Here is a 20,945-nt window from a genome sequence, read left to right as displayed (position 1 = left end):
TTAATTTTGGTTTTATTTGTTATGTAGGTAGGATGTCACAGAGATAACGATACGTAATTAAAACGAATCGAATACAGTCTGTAACTTACGGAACCAATAGATAGTAAATTTGTGATGACGTCAAAGGTCATATTAGAGCTAAAGCTACTAGAGATACCCTTTATTAGAGCTACTAGAGATACTTTATGACTGACTACATTTTGATCTTAGCCAAAAGGCTGAGAATCGATACTTTTATGACTTACTTTTTTATAATAGCCTTTATAGTTAATAGTAACTATGACGTCACAAAAAATCATGTGATCTCTGACGCATTTTGCGACTTTTTTAGTCTGCTAATGCTAATTTAGCTGAAAAATTCATAGTTACGTTGACGGCTGAATTTCCGCAAACTTTCCTCCGTGCACAAAAACTTAGCCATAGAGTGCATATACGTACAAAGAACGTCTACGTAAAAGAATAATAAATATTCTTTCTAACGTACTTTCGCCAAGGGTTTTACATGTTGTTTTTAGTGTGAATATATTTCCATAGAATTTGTAACTAAATAAATGTATCCATTGTTTTATATTTTCAGTTGCAGTTATAATTTAAAGAGATGTATATTTTTAATTATTAGTTAATAAAATCGACTACGAAAAAAATGAGGTATTGAATGCTGTTTAAAATGTATAACAAGGAACATGAATTACATAAAAATACATTAGGAACGTAAATTATTATTTAAAAAAGTGGTATTTAGAAGTTAAGAACATATGCTCTGAGTTTCCTTTTTGAAACTCTTTAAAAGGCTTCCTTTTCTTTCTCCCTTTTTTTAAAAGAAATTACATATAAATCTCAGTTTTTGGAAATACGGATTTAATTAACTCTTTTCTGATGAAGAATTTACATCTTATACTTTTAAAATATTGTATACAAATGTCATAACTATAACCCAACACTTCTAGTATTAGTTTTGGAATATTATAGCGCATTAATTGAATACTTGTAACATTTATAAATATTTTAAATATAGCTATTTTTAGAATGCCAAATCGAAAATTTAAGTATATGTAAAAAATGAAAAGTGATTAAGTTTGTGTTTGCATTTCCACTGTATAGTATAAAGACTTAATCTGGAATATGAGTTAACCTGTGAGATATGAATTTTTAAAATTTCTTTAAAGGCTGAGGCTAATTCAATATCAGCCTCTTAATGCAATGAATGTTTTTACATTCCATCAAATACTCACTACAAAAATTTTCCATTGATACATATGCAGCTAAATCAAAAAGATTAAAATACTGAGAGCTATTATTTTAAGCTACAGCTACTAGTTTAAATCATTATGGACATTTTATAATTCTCTTTCTAACATTTCTCTGGCTAGAGTACACTGTAGTTAATAGTATTTCCTTGAGCATAGTGATTAGAGGTCAAAATTTCCCAGATCTTTAAATAATGGTAGATCATATTTTACTATTAGTGTCAAGCAATAATTAAAAAAATAAAAAAAAAAGCATAAAATGTTTTATATTGTCTGTATGCCGTATGTACATTTTACATTTAGTACTTTTATATTGTGATTTTCTGAAATAATCTATTCAATATGTGTGTAGATATCTTATTATTTATGGTTTCAGGTGAAGATGGAAGACTATAACAGTTGTGTAATGAAAGAATTAAAAAGGTATAATTATCACTGCATTATTTAAATCATTTGTTTTATGCTCTCAAAGATTTGTTATTTAGAAAGAAAGTTATTTTACTCAGTATGAATTGCTTTAATTATGTATTTAATATCAGTAATTACTCTTTTTTTCCTCAGCAGATCTAAACAGTTAACAAAATATGAATACAACTTTTTTCTTTTGATTTATTTTAACTTTTTATAACCTGATTAAGATACAGTGGCTTATGAGTTTCAGTGAAGTATTGCTTTATTTATTAATACAAATTAATGTTTTAAAATGAAATTTTTAAATAATATCTATACATTTTTCTTAGCAAAGCAACATTAATTATTTTATGAACATTTTATAAATCAATAATAGAAAAGTAATCGAAAAGTTACCTTACAAAAGTCTCTTTGTACACCATAACGAAATCTTTATATATTAATAAATATTGTAGTATTTCTGTCAGTTAATAGTTGTAAGTATGTCTTGCAGCATTTATGAGAAATTTCAAACATATGGGCCTAGAGTTCACCAGTTTTTTTTTTTTTTTTTTTTTGGTAATATCTACATCAAGCTTCCTCCATTCTTCCATCGTTTCTGTTTTTAGTTTTGTTTTTGTTTTAATGTTGTGTCTTTTTTCTCTAACCTTTAATTCTCTCCAAATTGGGTTTAAATCTGGTTACTGAGGTGGTGTTTTCAGAACTTGTGGACAATCATAGACACCCAAAAGGCGAATGTTGAAGGCCATATGCTTATTATCGTTACTGTGGTAAAAAAAATAAGTTGTTTCCAGTATCCAAATTTTGGGTGAATAATTTTAAATTATCTTTTAAAATATGTAAATAAAGAGCATGGTTCATTGTGCCATTAATAAATAGTACATGATTTAATCCTGATGCACCTTCATACTAGAACACCTCTACAGCCATGCTTTACTGTTCCAACCAAGGTCTTGGGATTAAGCTCCTCATTTTCCCCCCATATAACTATATGCCCATAGAAACCAAAAATGTTAAATTTGCAGTAAAAATACATTTACAGATGCCTCTTGGCGATAATTGGGGATTTTTTTTTTAAATTGGGGATTTTTTGGACACTGAGTTTGTGCAGTTCTTTGACTTGTTATTTTGGCTTTGTGTAGCAGCGGTTTTTCGCACAAAAATCGGTGCTACACAAATCAAAATTAAGAAGTCAGAATTGTACAAACTCAGTATCCATGTACACATTGACTTATTTTCACTTAAAAAAACAGTAGAGAAGTGCACAAACTGGGCATTGTGCACTCCCTTTACTTTGTCCATTTACACATCGATCTATATTCACTTAAAAAGTCAAAGGAGCAGCCAATAAAAAATATATAATCTGATTAAACTACATTTTAAATCAAAGAATGAAATAACATAAAAAAGGAAATTCATCTTAGCACTACACAAAGGAAATATCCACTTACCTTATTTACAAATTTCCCTGTCTCCAGTCAAACAAAATTCCTTAACATCATGCAAAAACTCCCTAAAATTATTTGAACTAGAATCTGTATACTGCCATCGCCACATAAATTCATAAAAAAAAGAGTCGGAAATATCCTCCGTAGGGCCGGTATCCTCCAACCATACACATTTCCTTCCTACAAACAGGTCACTTATAATGGCACCTAAGTAAACCATCATGTACATACCAGTCAATTAACGCTTTTTTCCTTTCTGTTCAAAATCATACAGAAACTGCAAATTAATCTTACAACATTCAGCCATTTTACCATATAAACCACAAAATAACAATATACTTCTTATCCAAAATCCGTCCAATCATTCAAATTCACCGCAACCACGCAACCAATTATGTCATAATAGGTTTTCCCAGTAAATGAAACAACAACTTAGCGATAATCTAAGGGGCACCCTTCAATCTACTCTAACCAAATTTGCTTTCATCTACAAATAAGACATGATTCCAGTATGCTTTGGGCTTATTTACCATTGATTTTGAGAAGAAAAGCCTAAGCTTTCTATTTTTTGCACTTTCAAAAAATTTTCTTAGAGCAGACTGCCCACGTAACCCAACTAATCTCAGCACTTGTCCAACAGTTTTAAGTGAAACTAAAGTAGAACATTTTTCAGTAAATTCTGTAGAAATCTTTACAGCACTCCAAAGTGCATTTGTCAGATTTTCTAACTATAAATCTCTGATCACGTCGAATCCTCTTTGCCAGATAACCTCTTCTTTTATTTGGATTATTAAGATTCCATTCTGTGTTGTAATTTTGAATTGCATACAGAATATGCTGTTTGTCATAGGACTATGTTCAGATTTCTCTGATTAAACTTTAAAATGTATGCAAACTTTATAAAACTGTGATGGTAGGGAACACTGTAATCTTAATTGACATCATTTTCACATTTCAAGAGAGGAACCTAAAAAGTCTGCCTTCCTCAGGAATAAGTATTTTCCAGTACAATTGATAAGGATAGACTCATATCAGAATACTTCTTGAAATGCATTAAAAATTTTTACTTAAAATAAACATCAAGTTGATATTGAATTTCTCTTTTTACATTCAGATTCAGAATAAGAAGTTCCTTTACTGCTAAAATTAATTTTTATTTGTCTTGTACAGTCAAAAGTCGTTAATTCAGACACCCATAATCCGGACCTCAAAGCTACAAACCTTCTGTGCATGCGCGTAAGACCTTTACAGCTGCGAATATGCATGTACGCATGCGCAAAATTTGTTTACGCATGCATGTTTAATATATAACAGACGGTATAAGCTAAGCTAACATTATCTAATTCAGTTAATGTTGCAGATTGCGTTGTTCCTTGAACTTCGAATTAGATCCGGCTTATTATTTTTTGCTGACTGTTAGAGCAATTTTATAAAACTAAGCTTGAACTTTCGATTATGTCAAATAGAATTTCCGATTTCCGATTCCTTCCATATCAGTTTTTTAGGTACTTTTCTCGTTTCGCTGGCACAAATCTCACCAAGCAGACTTTATTGGCGACAACATACAGTATACACATAAAAAATGTTAGTACTAAGAATTTTTTTTATTTTGAAGGCATAAACATTTTAATATCCTTTAAAATTTTGTAAAAAGCCAATAAATAAAGACCATAAATTTGTAAAAAACATTAGTTTAAGAATTTACTATGCTTTCATGGTTCAACATCCTGATTCACTGGTTCATATTGCGTGACCCTAAGTGATCTCATCATGCGTAAACTATGCTACAAAAATCTAATTCTCTTAGTAATTATCTACTAATTATCTATTAGTAAGTATTAATTTCAAATTAAATCTTAATTTTGAATGCAAGAATTATTTCAGTTTGTACGAATGGCTTACTCAGAAATTATGTAAAACCGTAGTGCTTTACTTCTCTAATGCATTTTCATTAGAATTGATAAATTTAACCCTCATCTTTGGCTTTTCTATATTTTTGCCTTTGGGTAAGTGGTGTGATTGCATCCTAATTGACTTAAATCCCGCGAATGGCCTTAGGGCATAAAATTGAACTATCTGATAAAACTTCTGTGTAATTGTATGCCAGTATTGAAAGAAACAATCAATCTGATAAGAAATGGCTGCAATTTGTTTTGAAAATGATGCATAAAAGGTTACCAGCGAGTATATCCATTTGGCATCAGTTGTACCATTATTGGCAACTTTATCGCGTGCGCCGGCAAAACGGAAAAGTACCGTTTTTTATTAAGAATACTCTTTGGGGGTGAGGAAGAAGGATAACATATAATTTAGAAATTGTTATATTGTTGCTTCTCATCAAAATGTATTAATTTCTACAGCAAGCTAATACTAACTGTTTCCTATTTTATGAACTTTTTGTGAACTTAAGTTCCTATAGTGTACCTTTAACTGAAGTATGCTAGTTACTTAAACCACATGTTTTGCTTTAATCACCGTATTTTATGTTTATTTTTCATAGTTTATTTCTGAATGTCTAAATTATATTGTAATAGTTATATTGTAACAAGAACACATTTTTGTAATTGAAATATTTTTCTTTGTTAGAAATATCTGTTTGTCAAATAATTTTCAGTTTTTAAAAATTTTAGTTACCTATGCTTTCTTACTTGTATCTGATAAAATATTTAGAATGACTGCAAAAGCTTATTTTTTTTTTTTTTTTTTCATTTCATGAATAGCTTATGTACAATATGTACTTATGCTTACCTATGCTTTCTCACTTGTATCTGATAATATATTTAGAATGACTGCAAAAGCTTAACATTTTTTTTTTTTTTTTTTTTTTTTTTTTTTTGCATTTCTTGAATAGTTTAAGTACAATATGTAAATTTCATTCTGAAATGAATAATTCTCTCTTAATTTAGAAGGAAATGTCCTCTGCATTTGACCTTGATTGCCAGTTACATTTCTGTTGAGAAATATGACAAACTTCTCAGAACGTTTTGTAAAGTAAGAAATTATATTTTATGGCTTGAATTTATTGTCTTGCAACCCAAACCTCATATAAAAGTGAATTCAAAATTACATGTTCAGTGTTTTGTAAAATTGCCAGACATGGTGAATCACTTTTATAATTGATAAAATATACAGTACTTAATTTAAATACACAGATATTATTTTATAACTTATTATTACACATTTTTTTAAAATTCATAAATTTGTAAATCATATAGATATGTAACATTCTCTTTTTAGCTATTTTAGAAATAATAATACGTTAGGGACAATAAAGGCTGGGACAGTACTATTACATATTTCGTCATCTCGTAAATAATGTGATTTTTTTCAGCTGAACTAAAAGTCAGAGGGGGACAGTATGAAACAGCATCTGCATTAACTTGCTATAAAAGCAGATAGTAATTTTACTTTGTACTTCTTAGTACAAGTTTGAAGCATGCAATTCAATTTTAACTATTATTTTTAAAGCCTAAGTGGGTGTGACAAAAGAGTATATTTTATTTTATGAGATTTATTAAATGATTATTAATAGGACTATCAATACAAGAGTACGGGGATCGGACAGTAAGTATAAGGTTGTATAGTCAAAAGTCGTTAATACGGACACCCATAATCCGGACCTCAAAGCTACAAACTTTCTGCGTATGCATCGCGTTGACGCATGTGCATAAGTGTTTATGCGTGCGTGTAAGACCTTTATGGCTGCGAATATGCGTGTGTGCATGCGTATAATACGTTTACGCATGCGCGGTTAATGTATAACGGATGGTATAAGCTAAGCTAAAATTATCTAATTATCTATTTCAGTTAATGTTGCAGATTGCGTTGTTCCTTAATCTTCAAATTGGATCCGGCTTATTATTTTTTGCAGACTGTTAGAGCAATTTTATAAAAGTAAGCTTGAACTTTCGATTATGTCAAATAGAATTTCCTATATATATTTATTAATATGTAAAGGATCTACAAAGTGAAAGTATGTTTTGAAATCCGAAATCTGTTTATCAATTTCAAGCTGTTCTGCGGCGAGGGGGAAACGCAGTGGCGCGCATTGAATTGGAAGTTGATCTGTCAGCACTATCCTTATCTTCAGGGCAGATGTTTTTATTTTATTTGTAATTATAATAATTATACAATTCCTTACTAAATGTAGTATTTCATCTCGATGTACTCTGTCTTTGATGTGATTTAAATCGAGTTCCTCGTCATTATAATTCGCTTCCGATAGTGAAGAAAGTGACACTGAAGTTATTGAAAACGAAAAAATTTCGATTGACAAATTAGGTGGTATTCTCGATTATAGGACTTGAACAGCGGAACTTTTTAACTAAACAAGAAATTATGTCTGTTTAATAGAATTAAAGAGAAAGTATTATCATATGAAACAAAGCAACTTAAACAACTTACATTGAAAGAAATGTTTAATAAAGTAAACAAATAAATATTAAGCTTTTTCTTTTTGTAAATTTTGATACCCTTTAGATCATAATTGTTCTTTATTTCATAAATTACGGTTTCATATTTTTAATTTTGTAATTTCTGCATGCTATCTTACCAGATTTAAACTGATTAGATAGATTGATGATGTCTCCAAGATAGAAAAATGTCATCAGCGGCCATCAAAAGTGATCTGAATGATGCTGGTGTTTCTGTTAGTTCAAGAACAATCAGGAGAAGATAAACAGATGTTGGACTGACCAAAATATTGAAAGAGTGATTTCGTACAAAGCACATTAAATTTTTGTCATGGCCAAAAACAGTCCTGACCTCAATCCTATCGAAAATTTGTGGCATCGTTTCAAAACTCTTGTCTGAATGAGGCGACCATCAAATAAAAGCGAACTAATTGAGGCTATAATTGTTTCCTGGTATCATGTAATAACGAAAGAAGAGCTTAAAACTCTTGTCAGCTCAATGAAACGTCGATGTGAAGCTGTAATCAAAAATAAAGGCTACCCTACTAAGTACTGATAACTCACTGCAATCATCACTATCTAATGTATATTGATAACTATTATCGTTTAACTTTTTTTGTATTGCAAATAATTGAATTTTGTGTTTTGTATTGAATTCAGTAATAAATTCTTTTTAAAATGACATATACAGTCAAAAGTTGTTAATCTGGACTCGTCGGGACTTCGGCGATTCCGGATTATTGATTTTTCCGGATTATAGATCATCAGTTTAAATCTGGTAAGATGGCATGTAGAAATTATAAAATTAAAAATATGAAACCGTAATTTATGAAATAAAGAACAATTATGATCTAAAGGGTATCAAAATTTACAAAAAAAAGCTTAATATTAATTTGTTTACTTCATTAAACATTTCGTTCAATGTAAGTTGTTTAAGTTGCTTCGTTTTTTATGTGATAATATATTCTCTTTAATTCTATAAACAGACATAATTTCTTGTTCAGTTACAAAGTTCCGCTGTTCAAGTCCTATAATTGCTGTGTCTACTGACTAATTTGTGAATCGAAATTTTTTCGTTTTCAATAACTTCTGTCACTTTCTTCGCTATCGGAAGCGAGTTATAATGACGAGGAATTTGATTTAAATCATATCAAAGACGGAGTACATCGAGATGAAATACTACATTTAGTAAGGAATTATGAGCCAAATAAAATAAAAACATCTGCCCTGAAGATAAGGATAGTGCTGACAGATCAACTTCCAATTCATTGCGTGCCCGCCGCAGCGTTAAAGATAAACAAAGTTTAGATAAACAAAGGATATGCCTTTATCCATTTTTTGCAGCAATTCCACTTTTTGTTTAATGGACTTCAAAACATACTTTCACTTTGTAGATCCTTTACATATTAGTAAATATATTATCAGAAATTCTATTTGACATAATTGAAAGTTCAAGCTTACTTTTATAAAATTGCTCTAACAGTCTGCAAAAAATAATAAGCCGGATCCAATTCGAAGATTAAGGAACAACGCAATCTGCAACATTAACTGAAATAGATAATTTTAGCTTAGCTGATATCGTCCGTTATACATTAAACGCGCACTCGTAAATGTATTTTGTGCACGTGCACATGCATATTCGCAGCCGTGAAGGTCTTACGCGCTTGAGTCAACGCGACCCATGCGCAGAAAGTTTGTAGGTTTGAGGTCCGGATTATAGATCATTCCAGATTATGGTTGTCCGAATTAACGGCTTTTGACTGTACAACTTTGCATTTTGTTAAATGTAATGTTTTCTATAAGCATACAAAGTTCAAAGACATAAAAATTTCCAAAAGTGTCCACAATTATGGCCACCACTGTATACTGTTTCCATTGATATAAAAGTCTGAAATATTAAAATTGAAAAGTTTTAGATTATATTTTAATATAATTTTTTCATTAAACACTCTTATGGGCTTCGAGTGACTTCGTTTCCAGTCCATTAAAGATTGTTATGAACTTCCTGTAAAGCATCACTTCCAGTTGTCCAGTTTTATCCACAATTTAATCAACTCTTTGTAGGAATGTAGAAAGCTTAAATATGGAAGACCGAAAATTTTGGAAGTTTCATATGTGAGCTATCAAATATGAAAAACTGCCCCCCACATCATTTTAAAACTAATAAAAGCATTGTTGTTCAGAGGCTCAGAGTAAAAAATACATCGATTTAGGATAATACACTTTATTTAAACAAATAATGAATAAAAAGAGCACACAGCAAATCATATTGACCATCACTCAGCATATAGTTATATCACCATCTCCGTACACTCGAATGACAGATGTATCAGAAGAAGAGACAGCTGTGCTACCATAATTAATATGCCTGCGCATAAGAAAAAAATTCACTCGCCTCCACCCAACAAACATGTTATGAGGACCATAATTGATGCTTATTCACTGAAAACTCACCACTGAATTTTTGAACTAAAAACATTATGTTCATTTTCTATGTTTATAAGCTAGCGCAAGGTAAAAGTAATCTTGTTTTCGTTTAGCGAAGCCATCAAATTTATGCACTTTCCTTGCTATTTACTTTAAAAAAAAATCCTTCATATATTTTCTTTGTCACTTCTAGTAGCCCTGGCCTAAAATCATAACTATAGGGTTTGAGTGTATAACTTTTAAATATATTAATTCAGTTCTCATTCAATTTGTTTATGTATATATAAACACTTAATATGCAGTTTAATTATATGAAAATTTTATGTACTTCCTAAATGTAGACTGTACTGTGAGTTATGCAGCTGTGGGTGTTAATTGGAAAACAAGCTTCAAAATAAAAAATTTTAAAAATTGGTGAAAAAAACACAACCTGTATTTGGGAATTAAGTTTCTCATAGTTATGTTATGTAGTATTTCATAAATGCATCAAAATTGTAGTTTTCTAATTGACAATTATTGCACTAAATCTTTTAAATGGAGAAGATTCTGCATTGTATGTACAGCAAAAACATCATTATATAACCACATATTTTAATCAAAAGTGCATTTTCATGTTCATAGTTTTTTTAAATATCCAATAGGAATTTCCAGCAACTATGATAAAACTGAATAATGAAAAGAAATCAATAGAAGCCCAAAAAAGAACTGTGTATGCCATGATATCCCGAATACAGGAGATCCTTGATGTATGTATTTATCAAAATTATTTCTTTCTACATTTCACTAATATTTTCTTGCTGTAAGTTTATTTTTTAAAATCATTGTTGCAAATTTTATGTATTAAAAAATTTTAGGGAAATTATACTTAAAACTGTGGTATTGTATAATGTAGTATGAAAGACTTCAAGATACAAGACTGGGCGAGTCTATTTAACATTGAAGTAAATGGCTATCTCATTAAATTGGCAATGATTTTGAAAAATAGTTTTTTTCATCAAACGTTGAGTGAAATCACCAAAAGTCTCCAAAGTTGGTGGCATTTTGGTCCAGTTCCTGTACAACTGCAATTGATCCCTATATGTAGCTGTAACCACATTTGGCCCTTACATGGAATTTTTATCATATATGTTTTCCAGTAATTACAAGAAATGTAACATACTGGAAATTCCTTAGTGACCAGGAGAAAACTGTATAAAACTTGAGAGAGCATCAGTTCTGACATTTTAGTTTAGATTTGATTTCAGCGTATTGAAAGATCTGTGTGCGAGCTTTGCTCTTTAGATATGCTTTGTGTTGTGTTTAACATTCTTAGTAGTTTTACTGATTGTGCTGAGAGGAGCTGTATAAGTACTTTTGTTGAAGGTTCCAGAACTGTGAAGTGTTTCTTTTGGGATAATTAATTTTATCAAGCTATCATCAGTATGCATTCAATTCACTAAGAACTCGTATGCATACAACAGTATCAAATATCAGCATGTATTATTTTGTGTCCTTGTTCTTAGTCTTTGTTTCTTTGATGTGTAAAAATTACATTTGGAAAAAATTATAGTTCCATAATTTTAAGTTTGTCTGTTCATGCATTATAACTAACATTAATATATCTTGCTGTTTTATTGTCTGTTATTTCATAATTTGACTGACAGGTTGACTTGTTTTCATACTATAAATTAAAATTTTGTAAGATTTTTATTTAACATTATTCAGTAGCTAAATGATACAGTCAAAAGTCGTTAATTCGGACCTCAAAGCTAAAAACTTTCTACGCATGCGCCGCGTTGGCACATGCGCACAGGTGTTTTACGCGTTTGTGTAAGACCTTGACTACTGCGCATATGCGTGTGCACAATACGTTTTCGGCTGCGCGTTTAATGTATAACGGACGGTGTAAGCTAAAATTATCTAATTATCTATTTCAGTTAATGTTAATGATTGCGTTGTTCCTTAATCTTCGAATTGGATCGCGCTTATTATTTTTTGCAGACTGTAAGAGCAATTTTATAAAAGTAAACTTGAACTTTCGATTATGTCAAATAGAATTTCCGATGCTGGAACTTCCAAAGGATCTACAAAACGAAAGTATGTTTCGATGTCCAACAAACAAAAAGTGGGATTGCTGCAAAAAATGGATAAAGACATGAAGAATGTGACAGAGAGGTTAGTGAAAACGAAAAATTTCGATTGACAAGTTAGTCGGTATTCTCGGCACAGCAATTAACGGGACTTGAAGAACGGAACTTTGTAACTGAACAAGAAATTATGTCTGTTTATAGAATTAAAGAGAAAGTATTATCACATAAAACGAAACAACTTACATTGAAAGAAATGTTTAATAAAGTAAACAAATAAATATGAAGCTTTTTTTTTTTTTGTAAATTTTGATACCCTTTAGATCATAATTGTTCTTAATTTCATAAATTACAGTTTCATATTTTTAATTTTAGAATTTCTGCATGCCATCTTACAAAATTTAAACTGATGATCTATAATCCGAAAAAATCGATAATCCGGAATCGTCGAAGTCCCAATGAGTCCGGATTAACGACTTTTGACTTTATTTAAAGATATAAAAACATGACAATTTTCTTGACTGTAAAACTATGTATATTTTATTTTTTTATTTGAAATCTATGCTGTGGGTCTTGCAATCACAATTATCCTCGTATTATTCGGCCTCAATCTAAAGATTAGAATTGCTAAAATTGTCCATTTTTAAAAATCAAATAACAAAAAGCTAGTAAATGTATACAATCAATTCCTAGTTAACCTGATGTAGATTAATTAGGCAAAAAAATATTTAAGGTGTGTGCCTTGTGGAATGCTGAAAAAATTATCAGAAACTATCAGAATAAAGCAAAATTTCTATGGAAAATATGAAAATGAGATGGATAACAGCAGTGATAACAAGTATTTAGTAATTGTTTTCATTCATAACAACACATCATTTAACTGTACATAATCTGGAATATGTAAACATTATTAAATCATCTGTTAAAAATAAATTGCTAAATTGTAAAAATAAATTCAGTTTATAGCCATTAATCTTCTGTTTCTGATTAACTGCCATCAAAATGCAAGAGTAATGCAAATGAAAACATTGTTCTTTCTATTTTTAAGTGTATTATACTTATTTTGAATGCTGATTTAATTATGGTGCATATAACGAATGTGATGTTAATAAACTTGCTCTTCAAATTAAATAGCTTAAATATATAGGTAAATTATTAATTGTATTTGCTACTGGATTAATTATAATTTGGGGTTAACTATGGAGATTGCATACAGTATTACCCCAGTTAATGCGAAGTTTAGTATAGTAAAAATTTCAAAGTTATACATTTTTTAATAGAAAAAAATCATAAAAATAGGAATGTTTGGGCTTCAAATAAGAATAACTCCTTTATATTGGAATGTAGCCTCCCCCTATGGATTTTAGAAACTTTATTAAAAATATTTCAATTTTAAATGTAAAAAACCTACATAAATTTGCAATGTAGTGTGGTGTAATATGGGCTTGCTTATTTTGTAAACTGTAATCTGAGTAAGCGACTGCAAAAGCTTTTCATTAGATATGCTTTTTGAAAAATACGGTAACAGATCATTGTTTGTAGAAATAGATTAATTATTTTTCCCCTTGATAACAGTCACTTGAAGAGTGATATATTCCATTATTATCAATGTAGCATTATGTGTTGTTGAAAATAGTTGCAAGTTAATACATCAAGCACTTTCATTGTGTTTAGCTGAAAACTGGTGTACAACAAAAAATCAAAATATTGCTGATATTTAGGACATTTTTGTGTGTAATTTTTAAAGAAATTGTTTATTGTGTGTTAATAAACAATTTTAAAAATTTCAGAAACTCAACTCTGCTGTATCTGATTTGGATGCATTATATGAGAAAGAATTAAATTTTAAACTGGGAAAAGAAAATGACTTATCAGAGTTTGTTTCATTGTTTCTTTTTTTTATCTGCACTTCCACATCACATGAAACAACTTAGTTGAAAATTGCACATTTATATAGCACTTAATTCCTTTTTTATTTTCACTAATAGCACATAGTTTTTTTTAAAAATAATTTACAATATGAATATTGTATATTAACTTTTATACCATTTATATTGAATAATCAATTTCATAAACATTATTTATGATCTAATAAAACTTAATACTTCATGTTTACGCTATGCAAAATGCTTACAATAGTAAAAACTTTATCATTTTGAATATATTGTGTGTCCCATAAATTGATAGGTTTGGTTTGCTTAATTATGCCCAAAGCACTCGAAGGCTATCTGCCTAAGGGAAGGGATGCCTTCATGGAGGACTTTTTAAAGGAAATTGGCTCATATGCATGTTACACATGGGGAAAACACAAAAACACCCATGCAGCAAACCCATTCACTGTGATTCAAACCCCAGATTGAACCACCAGTGTTCAGCAAATTTACCACTTGACTGTTGATAAAATTATATATTAAATCTGTAGCCTAAGACCAATTAGGGTCATTTGTTAATGTATCACTTGAAATGAATTTCTTTGCCAATTAAAAATGAATTTCAAAGTAATATAGTTTTTCTATGAAATATTACCAAACTGAAACAATAATGCCAAATGTAGTCATGTTGAAAAATAAGTAGAAGCACTGTAGTCATGTTAAAAAATAAGTAGAAGCACTGTAGTCATGTTAAAAAATAAGTAGAAGCACTGTAGTCATGTTAAAAAATAAGTAGAAGCAGTAAGTGCATACCATGACTTTATTTCAAACTGGAATCACATGCTTAAGTAAATAGATGGTAATGGGCTGCCATATTAACTGTTTCATTTATTTTTCAACACTTCAAATGATTTTAAATAACTTTGAATTTTATATAATGTAAGAAAAAAAATGTACCCATGTAGAGACATTTATTTCACTGGCATTGAAAATAAGAGGCATTTTACACCTTGAAAATAAAATTATTGTAATTTGTATAACCCTTAAATATAAAAGAAGAAATAATCCACATGAATATATACGTATATCATATTTTCTTTAACTCCAGCTTTTAAAATTTTAAAAACTATTTGCACAATTTTAACTTCTTTAATACATTTAAATCACATGCTTAAGTAAATATATGGTAATGGGCTGACATATTAACTGGGTCATTTATATATTATGATTTTAAATAACTTTGCATTGTATAATGTAAGAAAAAAAATGTACCTATGTAGAAACATTTTATTTCACTGGCATTGAAAATAAGAGGCATTTTACACCTTGAAAATAAAATTATTGTAATTTGTATAACGCTTAAATATAAAAGAAGAAATAATCCACATGAATATATATATATATCATATTTTCCTGTGTACTTCCCCCCTAGCTCCAGCTTTTGAAATTTTAAAAACTATTTGCATAATTTTCCCTTCTTTAATACATTTAAAGAATGAGCTCTCCTAAATTTTAAAATGGATTCATCTATGGAGAGATTGTTTTTGTCTTACTAACAAAGAGAATCCCCTTGCAAATTATTTGCAAAGGTCATGCCGGACCTTTCCCTTCTAACTATTGAACTTTATGGCAACCTAATACAAGAACCAACCAGTCACTGCAAAACAAACAAAAGATAACAGTCATTCTCTGAGTCGACTGAATATTCATCTTCCCTAATTATTTAATGGATGATTTGAGGGCTAAGAATTAGCAAAGACAACACAGTAAAAATAGGCAAGATTCAAATTACAGGGAAGTAGAAATGAAGATATCTTATTAGATATGATACAGCTGAATATGTTAGCTATGTCATGAACCCACTGTATGTACTAAAAAGGCCATGTTCTTCAAAATAAACATTTTGTGGGAAAAATGGTATAGTTCAGATTAAGGAAATATGTATGATTTACACAAAACTAAATATTATTTTAATTAAGAGAAGAAAATGAAACAAATGTTAATTGGAAGGATTTCTATAACTGCTTAAAAAGTACATACATGATACAGTTATCTTTTAAATAACTGGGAATTTTTGCTTGGGACAATGTCTGACACAATTCATTAAACATTTTGCTGTTTGCAGTGCAGCATTTTTTACTTCTTTTCATAAAGTGTCTCTTTATTTCTTCATTTGGGCCAATCTTCACTACAAAATGACAATTCCTGTGCCTTTTTAATAATATGTTTAACTTTTTGTGCTTTAAAGACTGTTTATCTTCATCACTATCACTCCTTTCACCATCAACTAGTGTTATAAGATCATCCTATTCTTCATGCACCATTTCCTAATAATCATCTCAATTAACTCTTTAAATCCTTCTTCCATATCTGAAAATCTCTTTCATTACATATTGCTTTCATAATCTTCAGAATTTCCATGATTTAATTTTCAGTTAATAAAAATTCTTTAAAATTGTTAACAACTTCTGGCCAGCACTCATGCCAGCAAGTATTCATTGTTGATGAATTCACTTATTTCCATGCGAGTTTAATAATTTCTGTGCAGTGTCGTATGTTGAATTGTTTCCAAAATGCCATCAGTGTGCTATACTTTCCTTTGTCTAGTGCTTTATTTACAGAACTGTCAACACATTTAACATAATAAGCTATGAATGTTTATAATTCCTTGACCCATTGATTGGATTAAAGAAGAGGTGTTATACGGAAGGAATAAAACCTCTACATTTGGATGCGATTTGTGAGGGCTTCAGTACTGTGTCCTGAAGTATTATCAAGAATTAGGATAATCTTAAATTTCAAGGTTTGCTTTTCTAAGTAATGTTTGAAGTATTTACTCTAATAATTACTATGTATTTTTATTGGAATGTGGGGTTCTTTTAAAGGACTAATATTGTGATTTTTACCTGTAGTTTAATCATGACTATATTTCATTTGTTATGTTCTTACTGTAACCACATCCTTTTGAAATTTAATTATTGGTATAGTTTCCACTTCTGGATTTGTTAAAATTAGTACCGTAATTTCTGGAAGAAACGCCGCGGCGTTTATGTGTTTAAAACTTAAATTTTCAGCAGGTGCGGCTTTTCTACCCATGCGGTGTTTAGGTGCACTAAAAATAAAATATTTCCTATGATGGTCATTGTACATAGTTTGGATGGCCTTGTCATTGTGCATAGACTGGTGCTGTTCCCACACAAAAGACCACTCAGTTGATTTTTGCAAACGTTATTTTGTTTACATTCTTTCCCTTGAACGGACCTACATGCCTTACTCACCCTAAACGAGATCTCAGAACAATAACATTCTTCCCCCTTTCAAATCAACATTCTCATCAGTTTGAATAATCTCTCTCCTCTGCCATTCGATGAATCTTCCAGGACCCACCTCTCCCCACCACTGCCTTTTCTGCAATTTTTTTCAAAGGCGAACACGACTCTACCTGCCTCGCAATAACGAACTCTGACGTATTTCCCCTTCAGCATGAATGGATTTTTCTTGGCATTCTGCCAAATACAGATCCCATCAGTTTGGGTACAAGTACTTGTTGAATAGTTTTTAAGTAAGAAGGGAGCGGAAAATTTTTGAAAATAGAAGCTAAACATTTCTTACCTTTAATTTATTTTTGAGTTATGGTTTCATTTCATGCATTTTTCTTAACTGGTATGTCATATATCAGGACTTAGGTTGAGTTTTTGCATCTATACGGCCCACGACGATGTCACGCGCAATTTAATCTATTGCGGCGTTTACGCTGATGCGGCGATTCTGTGTAATTTTAATTTTTTTCCCACCATTTTTCTCGAGTGCGGCATTTGCGCTAATGCGGCCTTTCTTCCAGAAATTACGGTGAAAAAAAGGGGGGGGACTATGTGGAGAAATACAATATTAAAAAAAAATCCTGAAATTTAGAAGTCCTGTTGTTATTATGGAGTTAAGAAGTAAATGGAATGGACATTGTGCCCCAAATCTGAGGTTGAAAAGTGTCAGTTTTTCACCCCCATTCTCCCTTTCTTTTATTGGCCATTGTATATTGCTGTATTACAACGCAATGCTATAGCCATCGATGATACATTTGTGATATTTTTTAAAGTGATACAGTAGCTTGCTGTGCTATTGGAATGTGTTTCAAAAAGAACTGATGCATAAAAAAAATTAAATTGCCATACACATACATGTATATTTTTATATACGAAGTAAGTTATTTGTATTTTCCTTTATATCCACATCATTTCTGTTTGCATGTTTGAATGCCCTAAGGCACTGAAGATATCTGCTTATAGTTTTTGTTGGAAATAAGAGAAGGCTGGATATGGTGGATGTGATGTTGTTTAAATGTTATCTCTTAATTTTTAGTGGATAATTTACATAAAATAATATCATATAGCATGCTGGAATTATGGTTATTTGAAGGACGCTTAAAAATGAAAATTTGTGTTACCGTATTTGACGGCATATAAGACACACTGGCATATAAGACGCACACTTATTTAGAAGGCCACGCACATGTAGATGTAGAAAAAGTTATGTGTGTCTAGATCTTTATTCGGGCTAAAAATAGCATTCAGTATTGAAAGTTAACCTGTGTCCTTCACGTATAAGACGCAGGTAACTTTTTTGAGACCAAATTTAGGAAAAAAAGTGCGTCTTATATGCCGTCAAATACGGTACTTTATTTATTTAATTTTAAATTACTTAAAATTTAAAATTAAATAAATAAAGTACCGTACTTGATGGCATAAGTTTTGCATAAAATTGATATTTAATAGGCAAGTAACATCAAATCGCTTTTATGTTATATATTCATATCTAGTTAATGAACATCATAAAATATTGATAACATATGTTATGAGGTTCAAAATTAGTCTGTTTTAAATTAAATTAGTTGTCTTTTATTATTATTTTTTAAGCTAGAATAAATTTTGTAAGTTTTATTTTTTAGAATGTATTTAAATTTTATGTGAGGGCTTTTTTAAATTTCATTTTTACCTTTTCCCTGTCTAACAAAGCCACTGAATTGTATGTAAAAAATAATTACCTGGGGAAGTTAATATCATTCAAATTAACACAATTTAATGCTGTAAATGTCCTAAGGTTTCCACACATTGTCACCATTTAGAATTATTATAACCTCAAATACTACAAAACCAAAGATAAAAACCTTTTAGCATTCTGAATTGTACTTGTTAATACTAATTTTAGACATTTTAATGTGATATTATGGTTATTATTTAAGTGCAATATATTTAGTTGAGGCCCTAAATGCAGCAACCGGAAAGATGCTTCATCATGCCTGCTGCAGTTTATTTGTTGCATGATGTTAATATTTTTTGTTGATATTTGATGACACTTCCTTTATAAATCAGAACTGTTTATCATGTTTAAAAAAATAATAACCCCACCTAAGCACAGAAAATAATTTTATAAGTTTTATTATTTTATCCAGAAATAAATCTATTATTTTTAAAATTCTTCTTTCTGCTGATTTTCTAGTGGGAGAATTTCCATGTAAAATATATCTTGTTTACCATAATTTTTTATCATTAAAATATTATTTAGTAATATTATATCTGCATACAATTTCAATTTTATTATTGTCACTTTAATAATCATACATTTACAAACAACATAGAACTAAATATGGTAAAAACCGAACTATCCGATTCAACTAACTGGAAAGCTCAAACGATTGTAATATTTTAGAACATTAGAAAATTTTTTCCCCCAAGAAAAATTAAGTAAAAATTTTTTGGGGGATTTCTTAGGAAAAGAAAGAAATTTGTAATGCCATTATGAAGCTTGAAATACTATTAACATGTATAAATTGTTGCCAAACAGTATTATTTAGTGACAGTAATGGATAAGCACAGCATTGCAACACAATTCCAAGAAGTCTATTTTGTTTAATGTAAATTCATTTAATTTTTGATAAGGTGGTTTAATTTTTATAAAGAAGGATATAAGTTCTATTTTTATCTTACATGTGAAAAAATGGTCAGTACTTGAGACTATATGAAGCTGAATATTTTCAAAATTATTGGATCCGAGCTTCAACAAAAACCACAAAACGTGATTTTGAAAACGGAGAACAATATCAGTGTAATGGGAAAAATTATAAGGGATTCAAGTTTTTATTTGTTATATCCATAATTTGTATTTATGTTTAAGGCCCGTGAAATGTGTTGGCTTTTATATGTGAAATGTATACCTCTGAAATCTTATATAGTTTTAAATACAGACTTTTGATATTCAAGTTGGTAACAAATAAGATGATTGTTTTTATAATTTTAAAGTATAAATTTTCTCCATTCATTTGGCTTTTTCTAGTATTAATTCTATTTTTTATGCGCTCAACTATCCATATCCAAAAATCAGGATTTCCGGAATTTTCTGAATAATTGAGCTTTTACTGTGCTTTGAAATTACATCTTCAGGATTATCACTGCTATTATAAGGCATTTATTAATAGCTTGCTTTGTACTTTTACAAACTGCTAATGCCTTTTAAAATTTACCTATGATAAGTTTAACTATCATTTTAAAAGTGTGCCAAATTTTTTAAAATTTACTTGCAATATTTTTATTACCATGTTTAAAAGTGTAAAGTGCATGTAGTTGCATATAAACAGCAATTCAATTGGGCCAGTAAAAGCGAGTGAGGCAGGTAAGCTTACCAGCGAAAAGGCTTCAATCAGTCCTACTGCGAGAGTAGTTGGTAGCATTTCCATAATTGTGCATATCATTTATGCTGTTAAGGAAAAAATTCTAAAATTTTGCAACAATTGAAGAAAAGACAGCTTTAAAATCCTTAGAAATATAATAATAAAAATTTGATAGTTTTAAAAATACTCTTTAATACATGGCATAAGAAATCAGGAAAATTGTCAGTTATAATAAAATTGCCAAAAATAATCAAAGAGCAATGTACTAAACAAATTCTGTAGCTGAGATTTGCAGTAAATTGTATTAGAAATGTTCTTTCAGTAAGTATACTAATAAGTATAAATGTTAATAAAGCTCCTTTCTATAAAAGCGTATAAAATCATTGTAAAATATGTGTATTG

The 20,945-nt window shown here is 29.8% G+C and overlaps 1 protein-coding gene across 5 annotated transcripts in view; it reads left to right on the top strand.

The window, feature by feature from the left end:
- Positions 1-248: 248 nt before the first annotated feature.
- The window catches only part of LOC118198479 (uncharacterized), a 52,815-nt gene continuing 32,118 nt past the window's right edge, over positions 249-20,945 (top strand). For 2 of the 5 annotated variants that reach the window (XM_085811572.1, XM_085811568.1), the window contains exons 1-5: positions 458-648; positions 1,624-1,670; positions 6,013-6,097; positions 10,587-10,691; positions 13,802-13,887. In XM_085811572.1, the coding sequence (XP_085667698.1) occupies positions 1,630-1,670; positions 6,013-6,097; positions 10,587-10,691; positions 13,802-13,887 (317 nt within the window). In that variant the 5' untranslated portion in view covers positions 458-648; positions 1,624-1,629. Of the gene's footprint in view, positions 649-1,623; positions 1,671-6,012; positions 6,098-10,586; positions 10,692-13,801; positions 13,888-20,945 lie in introns of all 5 variants that reach the window. The other 3 variants (XM_085811571.1, XM_085811569.1, XM_085811570.1) reach the window with 3 other exon arrangements.

This window comes from Stegodyphus dumicola, chromosome 2, assembly GCF_044657685.1.
Source record: "Stegodyphus dumicola isolate Sdum_Otavi_A_Nest chromosome 2, ASM4465768v1".
NCBI classification, from domain to species: Eukaryota; Metazoa; Arthropoda; class Arachnida; order Araneae; family Eresidae; genus Stegodyphus; species Stegodyphus dumicola.
This window is presented reverse-complemented; position numbering and strand designations above follow the sequence as displayed.